General features: G+C 38.6%; 1 protein-coding gene across 1 annotated transcript in view; it reads left to right on the forward strand.

Moving 5' to 3' along the window:
• Svep1 (sushi, von Willebrand factor type A, EGF and pentraxin domain containing 1) overlaps positions 1-16,575 on the forward strand; it is a 183,615-nt gene that overhangs the window by 17,949 nt on the left and 149,091 nt on the right. The window contains exons 2-3 of the mRNA XM_005382738.2: positions 7,432-7,687; positions 10,033-10,209. Of these exons, the coding sequence (XP_005382795.1) occupies positions 7,432-7,687; positions 10,033-10,209 (433 nt within the window). The remainder of the gene's footprint in view (positions 1-7,431; positions 7,688-10,032; positions 10,210-16,575) is intronic.

Genomic DNA, 16,575 nt, shown 5'->3' on the forward strand with positions numbered 1-16,575 from the left:
CTCTCCAGACACTTTGTACTTTTCATCCCAGGATGCAGATAAATCTAATCTAACCCACATTGTCCAATATAGCCACTAGCCACATGTGTGTACTTAAATCTAAAGTAACTAAAATTATTAATCCAGACTTTCAGTTTTACTATGTCGTCTCAAATCCTCAACAGTCACCAGTGGCAGATGACTACGGTGTGAAACAGAAGACTTAACCTGTCAATCAGCAGAGAGTTTTTTGAGTGCTGGGGTCCTCAGTTGTCAAACAAAGATAGGATATGGCTTATTTTTAACCATCTACCTTGATCACTTGGGCTTGTTTTAATAACAGTAATAACAAATATTACAGTCTTGGATTCCCACACTTATTTTACTCAGTTCTTTATTGTCTGATTCAAACACTTTGACTGAATGTATTTCACTGATGGATAAAGAAAGGAGAAGAAAGAAAAAGTTCAACTCTATCTGGCTTCTTTGTATGTTTTCCTCTAGATAAAATAGAGTGAAAACATAAATAATGTGTAAGAGTTCCCTGTGAAAAACAGAACTAAATTCTAGAAAGCATTTATTACATGTACTTAACATAAATTATAAAACACTAAAGTGGAGATAAGAAATAGCAAACCGAATTTGAAACAAAACTGGCTGAAAAACTGAAAGTAATAAAAAAAGAACTGAATAAAATAAAGAAATATTATAACAGGAAAAATAAAATCCAGTGCCTGTAGCAACCCTTAATTAGAAGTAGAAGGAAAGAAGTAGAAGTAGAAGATATAGAAGAAAAGCTTGACACATTTCTGCCAGACTTAGAGGGAAGCGAGAAAAAATTAAAAAATAAAAGATGACAAGCACAAGGTCTTGAGTTCGATTCCTGGTACCAGAAAATAAAATAAAATAAAATAAAAGATTACCAAAATATGTGAAATCCAGAAAATTATGAACAAAGAGAATAACTTCTTTTCCCATAAATAATATTCAAAATTATACAACCATGAACATCACTTATAGTAGAATATTCATATTAAAAATATTAACTAAATAACAAGTGAAGGTTGGTAAAATTTTATAGTGTGGAGGGTGAAGAAAGTGTTATAAGTAACTTATGGTACCTGCTTCCACTTCATGGTTCCTAAGAAGAAGAAAAAAATGTGGAAAACAAAGTAGAATCCTGAAATAATTTACTAATTTTCAGCTCTTTACTAGAGACCAGCTTTGACATGGCCACAATTGTTATAAGTATGTAGTATCAAATTCTGTAAAGGATAACTACCTCCTGTAGTTTTACCTAATGCTGGTCACAATGGGTAATCGCCGCTTAAGCAATGTTGCAGTTAATGTATCAATTGAGTATTCATCAATACAGCTCAACAGCAAATATAGTTCCTCCTCCAGGTTTATTGTGACCTCTCTCTGTTTCACACCGTTTTTCTTAACATCAGTCTTGTGGCTGGACTTGGGATGGGGCTGGGGATACAGTCTTGTGTAATGCTGATGGATCTCCGTTGTTAGAATGATGTTACACAACTCTGCATTTTTGTCATTCTAGTAACTATTGCTGGACACGGGAAGCTTGCTTCCCTGCCAGATATTTATACAAACTAATCAGAGGCTTGATACAATACAGATGGTGATAACCTCTTTCCATACAAAGTTCATGTTGAGTTTTTCTTTGGCAGCAAAGGATTTGCCTCATTCAGTATTCTGGATCAAGAAAAAAAAAACCTGTTTCTTTTTGTAAGCACACATTTGCAGCACATAATAATGGCATTCATCATGAGAAGCTGATGCATGTACATAATACATCTTAAACCTACCCCATCTCTTGGACCCCTTCCCTTTTCAAAAAATTGATTTCTTCATTTCTGAAATGCCTCATAAAGGGTAGCAGATGATATAAACTATTTCAGGAACACTGAAAAAAAAAAAAGAAGAAGAAGTATCAAGCTTCTACTACGTTCCACAAATGTCACCACATCAATTTACTTCTTAAATCTTGGTATGAAAAATGTTTTCATTTAATTGCATTTTTACTCAAACATAATGAAGCACAAAGATAAAGGGGGCCTGTAAATCATTTTCAGTAAATCATCTATTCCTCCTCTATCAGGAAATTACATTTTAAACCCAGATCTTGTGAAATTCTTTGCTTAGATAACTAGTCTTGCCATTATTCTTGCTATTTTAAGCTTAATATATTGCCTTGCCAACAGATCTAATGGTTCCTGAAAATATTCATCAGTTTTCTGCAGGAAGAGAAGGAAAATATAATCACAGCTTAAAGTGTTTTGTGTGTAATTAGCAGTACAGGAACAAATCTCTTGAATATCCCTGGGTGTTAAGCAAATTAGTGCAAAGCTAAGGTTAATGTTCCAAGAGAGAATTTATTTGTTTCAGGAAAATAAAGGCACACTATCTTTTTTCTTTGTGGTACAAAACTATATAAAACATATGCGTTCTACTACGAACTTAAGACCAACTCACCCAATTAGCTTTTCCAGCGTACCCTAGAATTTATTCATTTATTCATTCCTTGAATGAGTTTTATGAGCATTTATTATATCACAGATACTATCAAGAATATCATTCTGAAAAAGAACATTTGCTTTTCAGCTTTGTCTTCTTTTCCATGATTATTCTTATTTTTTTCATTTTTTTTTTTTTGCACATTTTAGGTACATTTAATGATCATATTTATGACAGGGAATTTGTACCTGTGCATGATATATCTTGATTCTTCTTTTTTCCCCAATCCCCTCCCCCCGCTGCAACCCGTCTTTCCCTTACAAAAGCTTTGTTTCCATTTTTTCTTCTGTTCTTATTTTTGTCTTGCATACACTTAACTGACATGACTTTATAGAAGAGACAGAATTCAAAATGAGCAAAAACATAAGGGTGTGCCAGTGGAGGTAAGATTATCTTTCTGAGTGGAACAACTAGAAAGAAAGATAATTTGTTACTTAGTTATAGCAAGGATGATTTAAATACAACTTGCCACATCTTAGAGAACTAGAACTTGGAACCACCCTTTGACTATGGAAAAGTATAATTGTAGGGACACATAAAATAATGTCTTATTTGTGTTACCCGTTACAGATACCTGGACTTTTCCAGGGTATCCCAGAAAAGATAATTGAGTGAGTAGGTCTTGAGTAGGCAGCAGAGGTGGTGCTGAATGAAAGCGTGTGCCTCTGTGTGTGTGTTTGCACTTCAGTCCATGCTAGTTATGAAGATATGTCATTTAAATGTGTATGTATTATGCTTGACACGTTGTTTTTATTTTTATTGATACTCAAACTGTCAGGGGCTGGGGATTTAGCTCAGCGGCAAAAGCGCCTGCCTGGCAAGCGCAAGTTCGTGAGTTCAGTTCCCGGTACCGGAGAAAACCCAAAAAAAAAAAAAAATAAATAAATAAACTGTCCTTTGTTTGGCCACTAGGCTCTTCTGCCTGGCTCCTGGTTCTCTTTCCTTCACCCACGATAGTCTTTAACTAAATTAAAGAGAATTTAGAGAACTAAATTTTCTAAAGCAAGATACAGGAAGATACCACAGATAAGGATAACTCCAAAGTTTTTGCTTTCTGTCATGAGAGGATGTCCAAGCTCGTGTTTTACATTTCCTGGCCTCACTTGAAAGCAAGCATTTCTTCATGAATTTCTGAATTTTTCTAATGGGCCATGCTGTTTTGAAACTATACACAGAAGTTTAGAGATGCTCATTTTACTGGGGCTGAACCAGGGTTCAGTTTTTGCATGTGTGTGTGTGTGTGTGTGTGTGTGTGCATGCACACGTGTGCACACATGCATGCACATGCATGCTCTTGATACTGCTGTATTTTTGGAATAGCTTCCCAGAAATGGGATTATTGGGTCAAATGATTAGAAAAATTTTACTGAAGAATTTTATAAGATGACCTTCAAACATTTGGAAAAGGCAAATTTTAAAATCAACCACAGATGTGTTGGCCAGTAACAGACAACTAGATCAGTAGAATAGAGATTATAACCAAGGGAAGAATGGATAAATCAATAAATGATTTTGGGAAAATGATTTACCGGGTTGAACAAAAATAATGATAATCTCACCTCAAAGACGCACACGCAAATAACACACATACACAAAGCTATGCGATTGCTAGAGGATGGAGGAAGAGGGGAAATAGGAGGAACAGTTTCTTTTTGGAATAATGGGAGTCCTGAAATTGCATAGTGGTAGTGACTGCACATCATTCTGAATATACCAAAATCCACTGAATTGTACACCTTACAGTGGTTAAAGTGGTGTACTTTATGTTACACGAATCTTATCTCATTAAAGAATCTTTCAAAATGTGTTTAAAAATGAAAATGTTAGTGTAAAGTACACAAGAATGTTAGGGTTGGGTGGTGAAATTCTCTAAAGCAAGATACAGGAAGATACCAGGGATAAGGGTGATTCCAAGGTTTTTGCCTGAGCAATTGGGTGAATTGCTGCATGGGCTGCTCTTTATTGAGAAATATTTACTAAGTGTGCTATATTTGTCAAGCACTTCTCTAGACTGGAAACAGAGGGATTGAAAAAATAGATACAAATACCTGCCTTCAAGGACATCACATTTGGGGGAGCCAGATTTCTGTTTGAAGCTGTCCCTACTGTTGAAATGCTAAGTCTATCACCTCTGAATATCTGTGAGCTATGGTGCTAAGGGGTTAGATAAAGTGACCTCTTTCTTTTTCATTCCTGGCCTTCATCGCTAGCCCTTTCCTCTCCCTCTAACTATGTGGGGATGGCAGGGTTCCAAAAGATATACCCTACCACTTTCCGAGATACCACAGGCTCCACTGAGAACAGAAACTATGTAAGTAGAAGATGTAATATTTCACCATGTGCTGGTTAAGAATTTCTTAATTCTCTATTTTTATACCAAGTGTAACTTACACTTTGAGATGCCAGTGCACCTGATGACAGAAAGCTCCCGCTAGATGATTCCATAGAAACTGAAAACATGAGGTTTCTCAATTACTTCACTTTTGAAAACTGAGTCACATTCCTGAGCTTTTTCTCTTCCCTTCCTCCCTGTTGTTGAGCCTAAGCCATGGGGCTTATGCAAAGCTGCCTGGGGGTGGGAGGTGTTTATCTCTCAGCTCTGACACATCCTACACTTCCTTTCTGAGATGTACAGTTGTCTCATCAGTCCTGCTGTTCATAATTTGTCTTTAGCAAGTCTGTTGGTTAGTTTGATGCTGCCATCTCCTGGTGCTCCCAGGGTCTCTTCACCCAGACACAGTCAAAGGAGATAGGTACACCTGTCTGGCTTTTGGCTCATGTGGTCCATGGTGTCTTCCACTACCATCCATTATCATACCCGTGCAACACCGTAAGACTTTCAATCCTGCAGAGTCGTAATATTGCCTCCTTTCTCCCCCACTCCCCCTTATTTCTTTAGAAATATGGAAGACTCCTCAGGTCATCTTTTCTTTCCTAACATAGCTGAACTCTTGTTACACATCACTGTGATCTAGGGCACTTCTGTGGGACATCAGTTATCCTGAATATCCAGAAGGAAAGAGGGTCTATGGATCCCATCCCTAGAGGGATGCTACCAATCATTTCTTCATGTGACAGAGTCGGGATTGGTAGAAACACCAGGACCTCACAGGAACATTTAATGTCTCTTGGTCTCTCCCTCCCTCCTTGTCTCCTTAGAAGTTCATTTTTTATTGAGATGATAGAAAAACCTTACACTTACCAAGCATTCACAGCAAGTCTCTTGTCTTTCATCAAGAGGGCAACTTCGTCTATTTTAACAGCCAAGACCTTTGAGACTCTAGACACCACACCAGTGTGTACATTTGGAAGATGTCTCTGTTGATATCTCACACATTATTCTGTCACAAAAATCATCCTCTGTACCTTTCTCGGTGTGTTTCCCTCTGCACCATTTTCCTTACTCTCACTTGGTTTTGGAGAAAGACTGAATTGTTTGAATACCTCTTCTCAAACCATTGGCTTCCCAGATGTTTTCTGGAGTCGTTTTAATTTTCTTTAAATTCTGGTTTAACAGCTTTAGTTTTAGTTTATAAACATTAACAAAATTTAGCTAGGAATTATTGGACTATAATTGGTATCCATTAAGTAAGTATATATTGATTGGAGATTGCTTTCTACAGATGTAAGTCTTGTGTTTTGGTTTTTTTTTTTTTTTTTGGTTTTTCTCCGGTACCGGGAACCTAATTCACGACCTTGCACTTGCCAGGCAAGCGCTTTTGCCTCTGAGCTAAATCCCCAGCCCCCAGATGTAAATCTTATCTGAGAGAATCTGGATCATATAGTGAACCTACTGACCTAAAGTGCAAACATAGGTCAAATTGTTTAAAAATCACAATACTTTATTTTTATTTCAACAAAACATAGGATTTGTTGTTGCTATTCTTACTTGAAGTCTGGAGGACCTGTAGTGTTTCTTGGATTATTGCCTAATAAACATGAATTTGTTTTAAGAACCTGCTGGAAAATACACCCTGGAAATTTTTTATCCTTCCTACCCAATTCTCATGCAAAGCCACATCAGCAAATAAAATTACAGTGCCAGATTCACCACTGGAGTTCTCGTGGTTTTGTGGTTTGATGTCGCAAGGCATTAATAGTAGAATAGAGAATCCCTATTTAAAAGGTCCCATTATTTTCTTCCATTTACAAGAAAATGATAGCATATGACATTGTAAAACAGAGTTCGCTTATCCTAAAATAATAAAGTGTTGGATTTAGGGAATTAATGTTTTCTCACGAAGAAAGAACATAGCCAAAACCAGCTGATTTTATGCTAATACTGGGTGGTCCAAAAGACATGAAGTATTGAAGCAATTCCATGTTTTTGAAGGAGCAGTGGAAAAACAAATATAGGAAGCAAGTCAGCCATTATTAACTCTGGAAAAGACACATTTGGTTAAATTTCATTCTTATAAGTCTAAAAGTTGGATTTTTAGTGAGATAGATGATAGATAGAATAGATGGATAGATAAATAGATTAGATAGATACAAGATAGAGAGATAGATAGACAGACAGACAGACAGATAGATAGGACTGGAAATAGATACATAGGATTCATGTTTGGTTCTCGAAAGAGCCTGGCAATAAAAGATAGCTTAAAATAAATAATATTAATTTCAAAATTAATTGCACAAACACTTGGGCCCTTTGTTTGTAACCTCCATAGTGACAGTGATTCTGATGATGCAGATGACACCTTTTAAATACTTTGAGGATTATTATGTCCCTGTGAGACACCCATCATAGATTTTTTAGTCTGCGTCCATTTCTGTTTTATTCTCCCTGATAGGCATTTCCATTCCCAGTCGCTGTGAAGTGCTAATGGTCTTCCCAAGCACTGCCTTACATAGGAACGAAGCACAGAGCGGGCAACACAATATACACTCAGAATAACTTGTCCTATTTCTTTACAGCAAATCCTTCGCCATGCTAGAGAAAACTCAACAAAAGTTATCTTTCTCATTACTGACGGATATTCCAATGGAGGAGATCCCAGGCCCATTGCAGCATCGTTGCGAGACTTGGGGGTGGAGATCTTCACTTTTGGCATATGGCAAGGAAACATTCGAGAACTGAATGACATGGCTTCCTCCCCAAAGGAGGAACATTGCTACCTGCTCCACAGTTTTGAAGAATTTGAGGCTTTAGCTCGCCGAGCATTACATGAAGGTAATGGAATCTAATAACACAGTGAAAGAACCGTTCCTCCCCTCTCACTTGCCTGAAAACCCCTGAAGAGTGGTATTAAATCCTCACTAGATTTTTGCTGTGCATAATGGCTGCATGTGCTCTGTGCATCATGAGATATGCTGAACTTCATGGAGATAACATTTTGACCTTGAAACAAGGGAATTTGTTTTGCTTTATTTCTTAACAGCTGTGATAGATTTTGAGTAGAATATACATACGCTCACATCTAGAACCGCTAGAATCAATGGAATGAATTAAGGTGTGTTTTGAGGCCACACAGAGTGGGAAGACTTGACTTAGACCTCATTTACAGTTATTGGACAGATGAAGTAAATATTTAGAGGCATGCGTGGTGAATCTCAGCAGCACGCTTCCAGAAATACGCATGAAGATAGAGGGACAATAAATAGCACATGTGTCTTGCCCTGACAATTTTAGGATAAATATGCTTTTGTATAAGCTTAAGAACATCAATACTAAAATGCAAGAAAATCAGCAAGTGGATTCATTAGAATTCTTTGTGCAGCATTTATAAGGATATTTAGTTGTAGACTTTAAATTAGATGAACTTTCCTATCACAGTATGGCTATGGGTCTTGATGAGCCAGGAGAAGAGAATGCAGACTGTAATGAGATGACAGAAGTTCTAGGGTTGTGGTAAATCAGGCTTGGTGCATTCAGGTTTCCATGCGAAAGATTCAGTTCGTGGGGAACAAGATGGCAAATAATTAGTTCTTTAGGTTGTTTTGTTTTGTTTTGCTGAGAGAGGGTCTTGCTATATACTTCAGGCTGGCCTTGAACTTACTATGTTGCCTAGGCTGGCTTTGAATTCATAATGATCTTGCCTCAGTTTCCCAGGCATGCACCACCACAACCAGCTAATTAGTAATGTTCATAATATGCAGTTTAGCTCTACAGTAGTTTCAAGAGAAGAGTTAATAGTGGATTATCATGCTATAACTATGGATATAGCAGAAAGGATTTAGCAGCTCTCTAGGAGAGGATGCTGGCAAAAGTTACTGGAGTTAGGGGTTCTGAGTGGGGGAACTTAGGGTTTAGGTTATTGTCATACAATGGAGTTTTAGAAGGTTCCACATTTATTACACTTAACTAATATATAGAATACATTTCCAGGGTTGGTAAGAAGAAACTGTTTTAATTGGACAGATATGATCAGATCAAAGGAAATGAGCCTCATCCCCCTGTCTCTGACCTACTTTTATTTTTCATGAATCCACTGTTTGGTCTCAGGACTGTGTTTCTGGCCATTCTTAATAGACATAGGTTGCAGAATGGTAGCTTTCCCCATATGTAATTTATCCACTTTGCTCCCATCCAGACTTGAATGCTAGAGCCCCAGTCTTGACACGCAGGCTTTCCTAATCCCTAAATTACTCTATTGCCAAATACACTTGTGGTTCTTTGTCGCAGAGCTAAGTTCTAAGGAACCAGTTGCAGATCTTTGACCCACACTACAGTCTATTGGGTGAAGTTTCAGTAGGGTGCCTGATCATGCTAGTGTCTTTCTCTTGGAGCTATTGCCTTCCCTTTAACCCTGTTATTCAGTCCTAAGGCAGAGGGGCAGATGTTCCATAATTGAGGCCATCAGCTTCTGTCCCAGGTATGTGATTGCCCATGTCTCGCTGGCACTCACCTACCTGAATTCCTACCGTGGGCCCATCCCTACATCTGGACCTAGCACCTACTTTGGCTTAAATAATCAGAATGGTCTCTATTTCTGTAACCTGTGTTAATATACTTAGAAGAGACAGATCAGATCCTCTTTTATTATTTAACTTATGCAGTGCTGTGGTTTATATTTTTAATCAAATAACTACAGAAGTCATTGTACTTATCCTAAAGTCAGTAGCTCACAGTCAACAGCCATAAGCAGAGGTTGGGCTTGTGGCTTTATTTCTAACTGAAACAAGGATTTTGGAAACGTGGTTACTGCTGCCTGATCTCATATGGAGTCAGTGGAACATTTTAGTTTGGAAGCAGGGGAATGACCTGAAGAACCGACTGTGTTACTTCCTGCTGCATCTGGAGATTCCTCCCTAAAGTACTTAATTTCTCCCTGGCCCTGCATGACCTTGGGATGAGGTCCCAAACTGAAATAACTTAACCGGCTGAAACAAATTCCCAGAGTATGGTACTGCGAATAACACACTTTCATATTTGGGTGGGAGTAGGGAGCAGAGGGAAATCAGACAGATGAGAGAAGATACTTGCTTCAGCTTAGGCTTACATTTAAAAGACTAAAGAACATAACCTTCGACTGTTAATCATTTTATTAATTACCCCCTGCCCTGCATTATTGATAGATCTACCTTCCGGGAGTTTTATTCAAGAGGATATGTCGCACTGCTCATATCTCTGTGAAGCTGGCAAAGACTGCTGTGACCGAATGGCAAGCTGTAAATGTGGGACGCACACAGGTCAATTCGAATGCATCTGTGAGAAGGGCTATTATGGGAAAGGTCTACAACACGAATGCACAGGTGAGTCTCCAGTTGGTGGGTAACTATGCCAGCTATCTTTTACTGTGCAACAAATGATCCCCAAACAGAATGCCTTAAAATAATATGTGTTTATTACTGCTCATGGATCTGGTCAGCTGGGCTGCTCTGTGGTCTCAGCTGTCATGGATCATGCATTTGCCATCAGCTGTGGGTTGAGTAGGCTGCTCTACAGATCTCATCTATGTTCTCTTTGGTGTTTTGGAATCAGTTGTTTTGGTTTGTTGGTTTTTTTCCAGTACCGGGAATCGAACTCACAACCTTGTTCTTGCCAGCAGGCGCCGTGCCGCTGAGCTAAATCCCCAGCCCCTGGAATCAGTTGATAATAGGCTGCAATAAAATGGCTTTAAGACAATGAGGCTGTCCTGTATATGGCCTCTAATTCCAGCAGGCTACCTTGTGTCTTTTATTGTAATTAATCTAACTAGCAAAACCTGTCCTCTAGCTACCTTAGCCGAAATATGCCTCCATCTCTCCATGGGATTGCAGCTAGTGGGGTCCCAGTCCCTTACTCACATAAACCATCTTTGGTTGCCCCCACCCCGAAAGCAACGTTCACTTCAGTGTTCACCTTTTAGCTCGTCACAAGCTTCCACAAAGGGGCGTCAGAAAGTGTCATCACTTCAAAATAGAATTTAATTCATCAGCGTTTGCAATTTTACCTTCTCTAACTGTTCTTTCAAGAAGACCTTTCGGTTTTATTAGAGAGGCATTCTTAGGATTCTTGTGTTCTATGTTGTACTTTAGGAAATATCTAATATTTAGAAGTCGTATGCGGTATCGGACAGCATTTTGTTTATTCTGTTTTTACCTTAAAAATCAAATTTAAAAAAGAAAGAGCTTATGACATTTCCATGATTTGCTGTTTTGGAAAACTGTCTTCCCATGGAAATTAACGCCCATGAGCAAAACGGGGGCGTTAGATTTGCTTTATTCTGCACCGTGCAGTTGCTCGTTGCTTGCTTCATGCGAACACAGCTTTATTCTGCCACTTGGTGGGTCAGCCTGCGCTGCTGGTTCTCTCCTCTTTGCTTTCGTTTCTCCTCCTCATGGAGCATGTCTTCTTGTGCCATTCTTTTACTCTCTTTTATTTTTCTTTTCCCTCAGCTCATTTCCCTTCATTTCTCCTCCCTCCCCTGGCACTGATCCCAGTTGGCAGACCCATCCTTGCCAGGTTCGGCATTCGTGTTCACCCAGCAGAGTCGCTCCTCTCTTGGCTGGGCTCTGACCCTCATCCAGCAGGATTTCTCACTTAAGCAGAACAGGAGCGGGGAGGGGAATCAACCCAGCTGCCTCGGAGTTGGCACAACGCCTCCTCTTGTTTTTCCCTCCCCTTGAATCTTCCCACACTCTCATCAACAGCCCAGCTTGGCTCTCTCTCCAACACTCCCTCACTCTCTCCTCCCATCCTAGCCCACCAAACACAGGCAGAAAATCTCATTTTCAGTGCTCCGTGCTGCAGTCAGCATGTCTGCCTTCCATGTGGTCTTGACCAGTCCGGTCCCTGCCAACAAGCTACCATCATCACTGTACAGCTGCCGGGTAGCCTCAGACACTTAGCTGCAACTCCATTGCTCCAAGGCACTGGAGTCTTGCATCCCAGGGGTATGCTAGAGGAACGGAGAAAATGGCAGTTTACAAACTCATTACCCAAGCAGCCTTGGCTGCCACCACTGTTACATTCCAAACTGAGAGGTATAGCGTCCATGAAATTTAGGCAGTTGAGTGGTCTTGTCATTAAAGTGTCAGTAAAGGGGATTGGAGGCCTTTGCTATTAGTTCTAGCCAAGAACACCATGCGTGAGAGGATTAGCTTACCCATGCCTTCTCTTAAGTGAATAAGCCTCAGTTTAATACTTTCTGCCACACAAATTTAAATCAGAATTGCATTGATGTAAATATTCATATTATCATCTTCTGTATTTATTTCTAAGGAATTAGGAAAAATTACATGGTGTTCCAAGATGCCCACTGTGTGTTTGTGTAGTTGCAGAAGGCAAAGTTTATCACTGGCTTCTCTGGCATGCTAGAAGCTACGAGAAAAGAAATAAATCATGTCCTTCTTATGGCATGAAACACTCATTATCAGATGTTTCTTTCCAAAAGACAAAGAGAAATAGTAGCTCTAAACCACCTAGTTCTGCAAATCTGGACTCAGGGAGTCCCTTTTAGAATTCATTTAGTCAACACATGTTACTGAGAACCTTCTTCATGCTGAAGTCTGTGCAAGGTCCGAAGTAGGGATTTGGTCGTGAACGCAAAGATGCAGTCACGTTCTTCTTGAAACGGACCATCTAACCATACAAACAACTTTGTAATTGCAAGCTGTGTTATGTGCTATGAAATAAAACTGCCAGTGGTATAAAAAGCAGACTCCAGGGAAGGCTAAAGTAATCTCTTAGCCCGGAGCTGCAGGATGCCTGGGCCATAGCTACTTTATTACTCACAGAGAAGATGTCAGCCTTTACTCTGAGTAGTTGGAATGCTGAGTATTTATCCTCATAGTCGAAACGAGGAAATCATTCCTTTTTCAAGCCAGAAGAACTTTAAAGATTATCTGTTTTAAACCCCTCTTTCTGCAAGAGGAAATTAAGGTCTCAGGAGAGATGGCGTTGTGCTCAAATTGATATACCCAGCTATCAGCAGAAACCAGGGAGGGACCCTCGACACTTTTTCCTGAGTCCCATGTTATTTCCAAAAGATCACTTGGCTTATTTTTTCTATATTTGAAAATAACTTTCTGAATACATTGCTTGCCAGATATCCTGGACATAGAACTGTGCTCAAAATATTTAAAAATATAAAAAGATCTGGCTCAAATTCAGCTCCTGCCAATTATAAACCAAGAGGCTTTGGGCAACTTCATTTCTTCTGATTCTCACTTTCTTCTGTAAAATGAACTTACTAATGGCATAGTTTTATATAGATACATACATGGACACATACATAGATCTTTATGTATATTTATGTATATGGCTTTATATATATATATGCATATATGTATATGCTTTGCATCAGTGTATATATAAATGGTTGCATTATTTAAAAATATAGAAAAGTGTTGCTTTCTAGCTGTATTATTGGTACTTCTTTCCCTATTCTTTAACTATAGAAATTGGACAGTTGCAGTGATTATGATAATAAGGTTATTGATAATGATGACAGCAATAAGAATAACTGACAAGCATGTATAATAGCATTTCTATATTTGATATAGAGCAATAATAGTTATCACAGGCCAGAAACTGCTTTAATATTTTTACTAACTCCCTGGAGTACTGTTCCTTTGTAGATGTAAGGAAACTGAAAGTTTAGAAGTGTAGATAACGGAGGAACGCATATGACCGAAATATATTTTAAGGATTGAAACACAAAAGAAGAAAATGTGAAATCCCGGGGGAGAATGAGGAAAATTGGGGGTGGGGGTGTGTGAAATTGATCAAAGTATGCTACATAAATGAACAAAACTACAAAAATGAAACCTATCCACCTATATACCCTAAAAATAAATCACTGGTCCACAGCCATGCAGCTAGTCAAGCAGGGATAGAAACCCAGGTTGTCTGGCTCCAGGACTCGCAGGCTAGCCAAAGATAGACATTTAGTAAATCTACACTTACTCTTAAAAATACAATTTCTAATTGTAAGCATTAGTTTGTCCCTAATAAGATCATCAATATTTGATCATTTTCAGCCTATAGAACAGCAGCTTCATATGATTTAGCCTAGTACTTGGAAGGAAAAGAACAGAATAAATTACATGAAAGACAAATCTGATTATGTCACACTCCCGCTTAACCTTTCCCAATTATGGCCCATTCATAGAATAAACTCAGGCTTCTTACCACGACATAAAGGTCTTACGTTATTTCACCCCTCCTTTACCTTTGAGCTAAGAGCTAGAACTACTCACAGTTCCCTCTAAATATTAGGCTATGTTATTCCTCAGACCTTGCTTCATGCTTCTTCTGTCTTTTTCCTACTACATCCAACTTTTCCTGTGTGTTCTTCCTGTATCAGATTAGTGACTCTGAAAGGCAGTGACTTCCTAATCCATTTTTGAATCCCCACTGCCTGCCTTCAGAGCCCATGCTAAATGCTGAAGAGAAAGAACGTAGGTAAGAAGTCAACTTTAATACCAGAATTTTCAGTGGATGAGAACTCACTGTTACAATCTTAGGGAACTGTGTGGTGTCTGTGCCTGCTATGGGCACCACAGACTCCCTGGTACAAAAACACAGGGTAAGACAACTTCAAAAGTGCATTTGATTTATTTGAAAGCACAATATTTACATTTGGTTAACCTTGCCAACAATAAATTAAATACGACATCCCGTTGATTTATGAGAGTAGTCATTTTAATGGGTAGATCATTGAGTCAGTTGTGAATATCCAGGGAACTCATAAATCCAAGTAGTTGCAGCTGTTCTGGATTTTCTCTGAAGGGATTTGAGAGACACAGAGCTTAGAGACAACAGACATCTTGAGGACACTGCTCTTGTGCAAAGACTGAGTTCATTTCAGCAAGCTTGGAATGAGCAGGCTGAAAATTATCGCTGGATGGGGGCCAACCATAAGGCTTAGGTAACTTGAGCCAAAGCTCCAGTTGTATTATTTTTCATCAAAGGAGGATGCCCTGTAGAAATAGATACACTAAAATGTTTATGTGGGACTGTTGTCCTCTATGTGTACATAAATGCATATAAATCTCTACCCCTTCCCCCTCCACACATCTTCTTTTCTAAACATTGTACCATTTATTTAGAAAGAGAGAGGAACAATTGCTGTAGAAATTCTTGAATGGAAACCAAAATATTTGGAAATCTTGTCCTCCATCCACAGCTTAGCTGATGAGTCCTGCCCCCCTCCACTCCCAATGGTACCTAATAAAGTATTTGTAAGGTATAAGGAATTTGTGTGATGTATTCCTCTTTGCTGATGCTAGTTCCTGTTAACATAAAGAGGATTTCTAACTGCTTTTATAGAGGCTATTTAGTTCAGTTTACCTCTAAATGGAATAGGTATTCAGCTCTGGTGGTGCATTTTCCAGTGTTCCATGGCTTTATAACATATCAATACACAGCATTAGATTATGGCTGTAAATCATCACAAAACCTACAAAGTCAATGTATTGAGTACCTTTGAAACCCCCGTAAAAATATATCTAGTAATCTAAAGTTGAGCAAATGAATTTCTGCTTATCACTACAAAATCTTCTCATTCTTTTCTCCAGCAACATTTTAAGTGAGTCTTCCCAATAATAATGGGAAAGGCAAAGAAAAAACATGTATATCTATTAAGTCATGGTCTTCAACCATTTTTGCTTGTCTTATTCTCCCTTCCACCTAAGAATATTGAAAATCCATGTGCTCGTCATTGAATTTGAGGGGGCCATCTAAAAGTTTTTAGAAGGATTTTTAGATGTGGCAATTCTACAATTCTGTATTGACATTTTAAAACAAAACTACTAGGGCTGGGGTTGTAGTTTGTAGCTCAGTCGCTTAGCATGTGTCAGGCTGTGGGTTCAATCCAGTTTTACAAAACACACATACACAGTCAGTTACTTTTCTCTTGTCACTGAGACAAAATATTCAACACCCAAAATTAAGGAAGGAAAGGTTTATTTAGCTCACAGTTTGTGGAGGTTCAAGTCCATAATCAGCTGGCTGCATGGCAGGGTGGCACATGGCACAGGGGCAACAGTTCAAGGTGGCAGACGACAGCAAAAGCAGCAAGAGCAAAAGGTGGGCAGAGCAAGCCTCTTTTCCTCCCTTATATTGTAAGCAGGCTACCCCATCCCTCTAGATGGGTGTAGCACTCACACCATCTTCGTGCCCTCCTGTTGCACAGGATTGGGATATTTACAGTGGAGGACCCTGGCCTTCTGCTGAGTTGCTTAGTTAAACTTCTAAACTTCTCAAATTGACACATTGTATCAACCATTACACATACACATACACACACACACCAAAACAAAAAAACCACAGAGCTATAATATCACTTTATAATGTACCCACTAAAATCTAAGCATTTTAACAAATTTGATTCCTTCAAATATTTATTCGTGAACAAACACCTTTCTTAATGCAGACATTTTTCCTGGCTTCTACTTTCTTAGTTCTACTCTACTTCTACCACATATGAATTGCATTCTAATGCAATATATTTTAATGTTCCAAAACTTTCTATTGATCAGTGTTTTGCTTCTCTCTTATAAAAGTTGTGGATAAAAATTTACAATAATTTTAAATTTTCTGGTAACTAAATCTGCCTCTAGATTGCCTTACCAGTTATTAGTATATAATTTGCCTTATATATAAATTGAGAGATATATAATTTGATATATGTA

The sequence above is a fragment of the Chinchilla lanigera genome, unplaced genomic scaffold (assembly GCF_000276665.1).
Source record: "Chinchilla lanigera isolate Chin_1 unplaced genomic scaffold, ChiLan1.0 scaffold00018, whole genome shotgun sequence".
Lineage (NCBI taxonomy): Eukaryota > Metazoa > Chordata > Mammalia > Rodentia > Chinchillidae > Chinchilla > Chinchilla lanigera.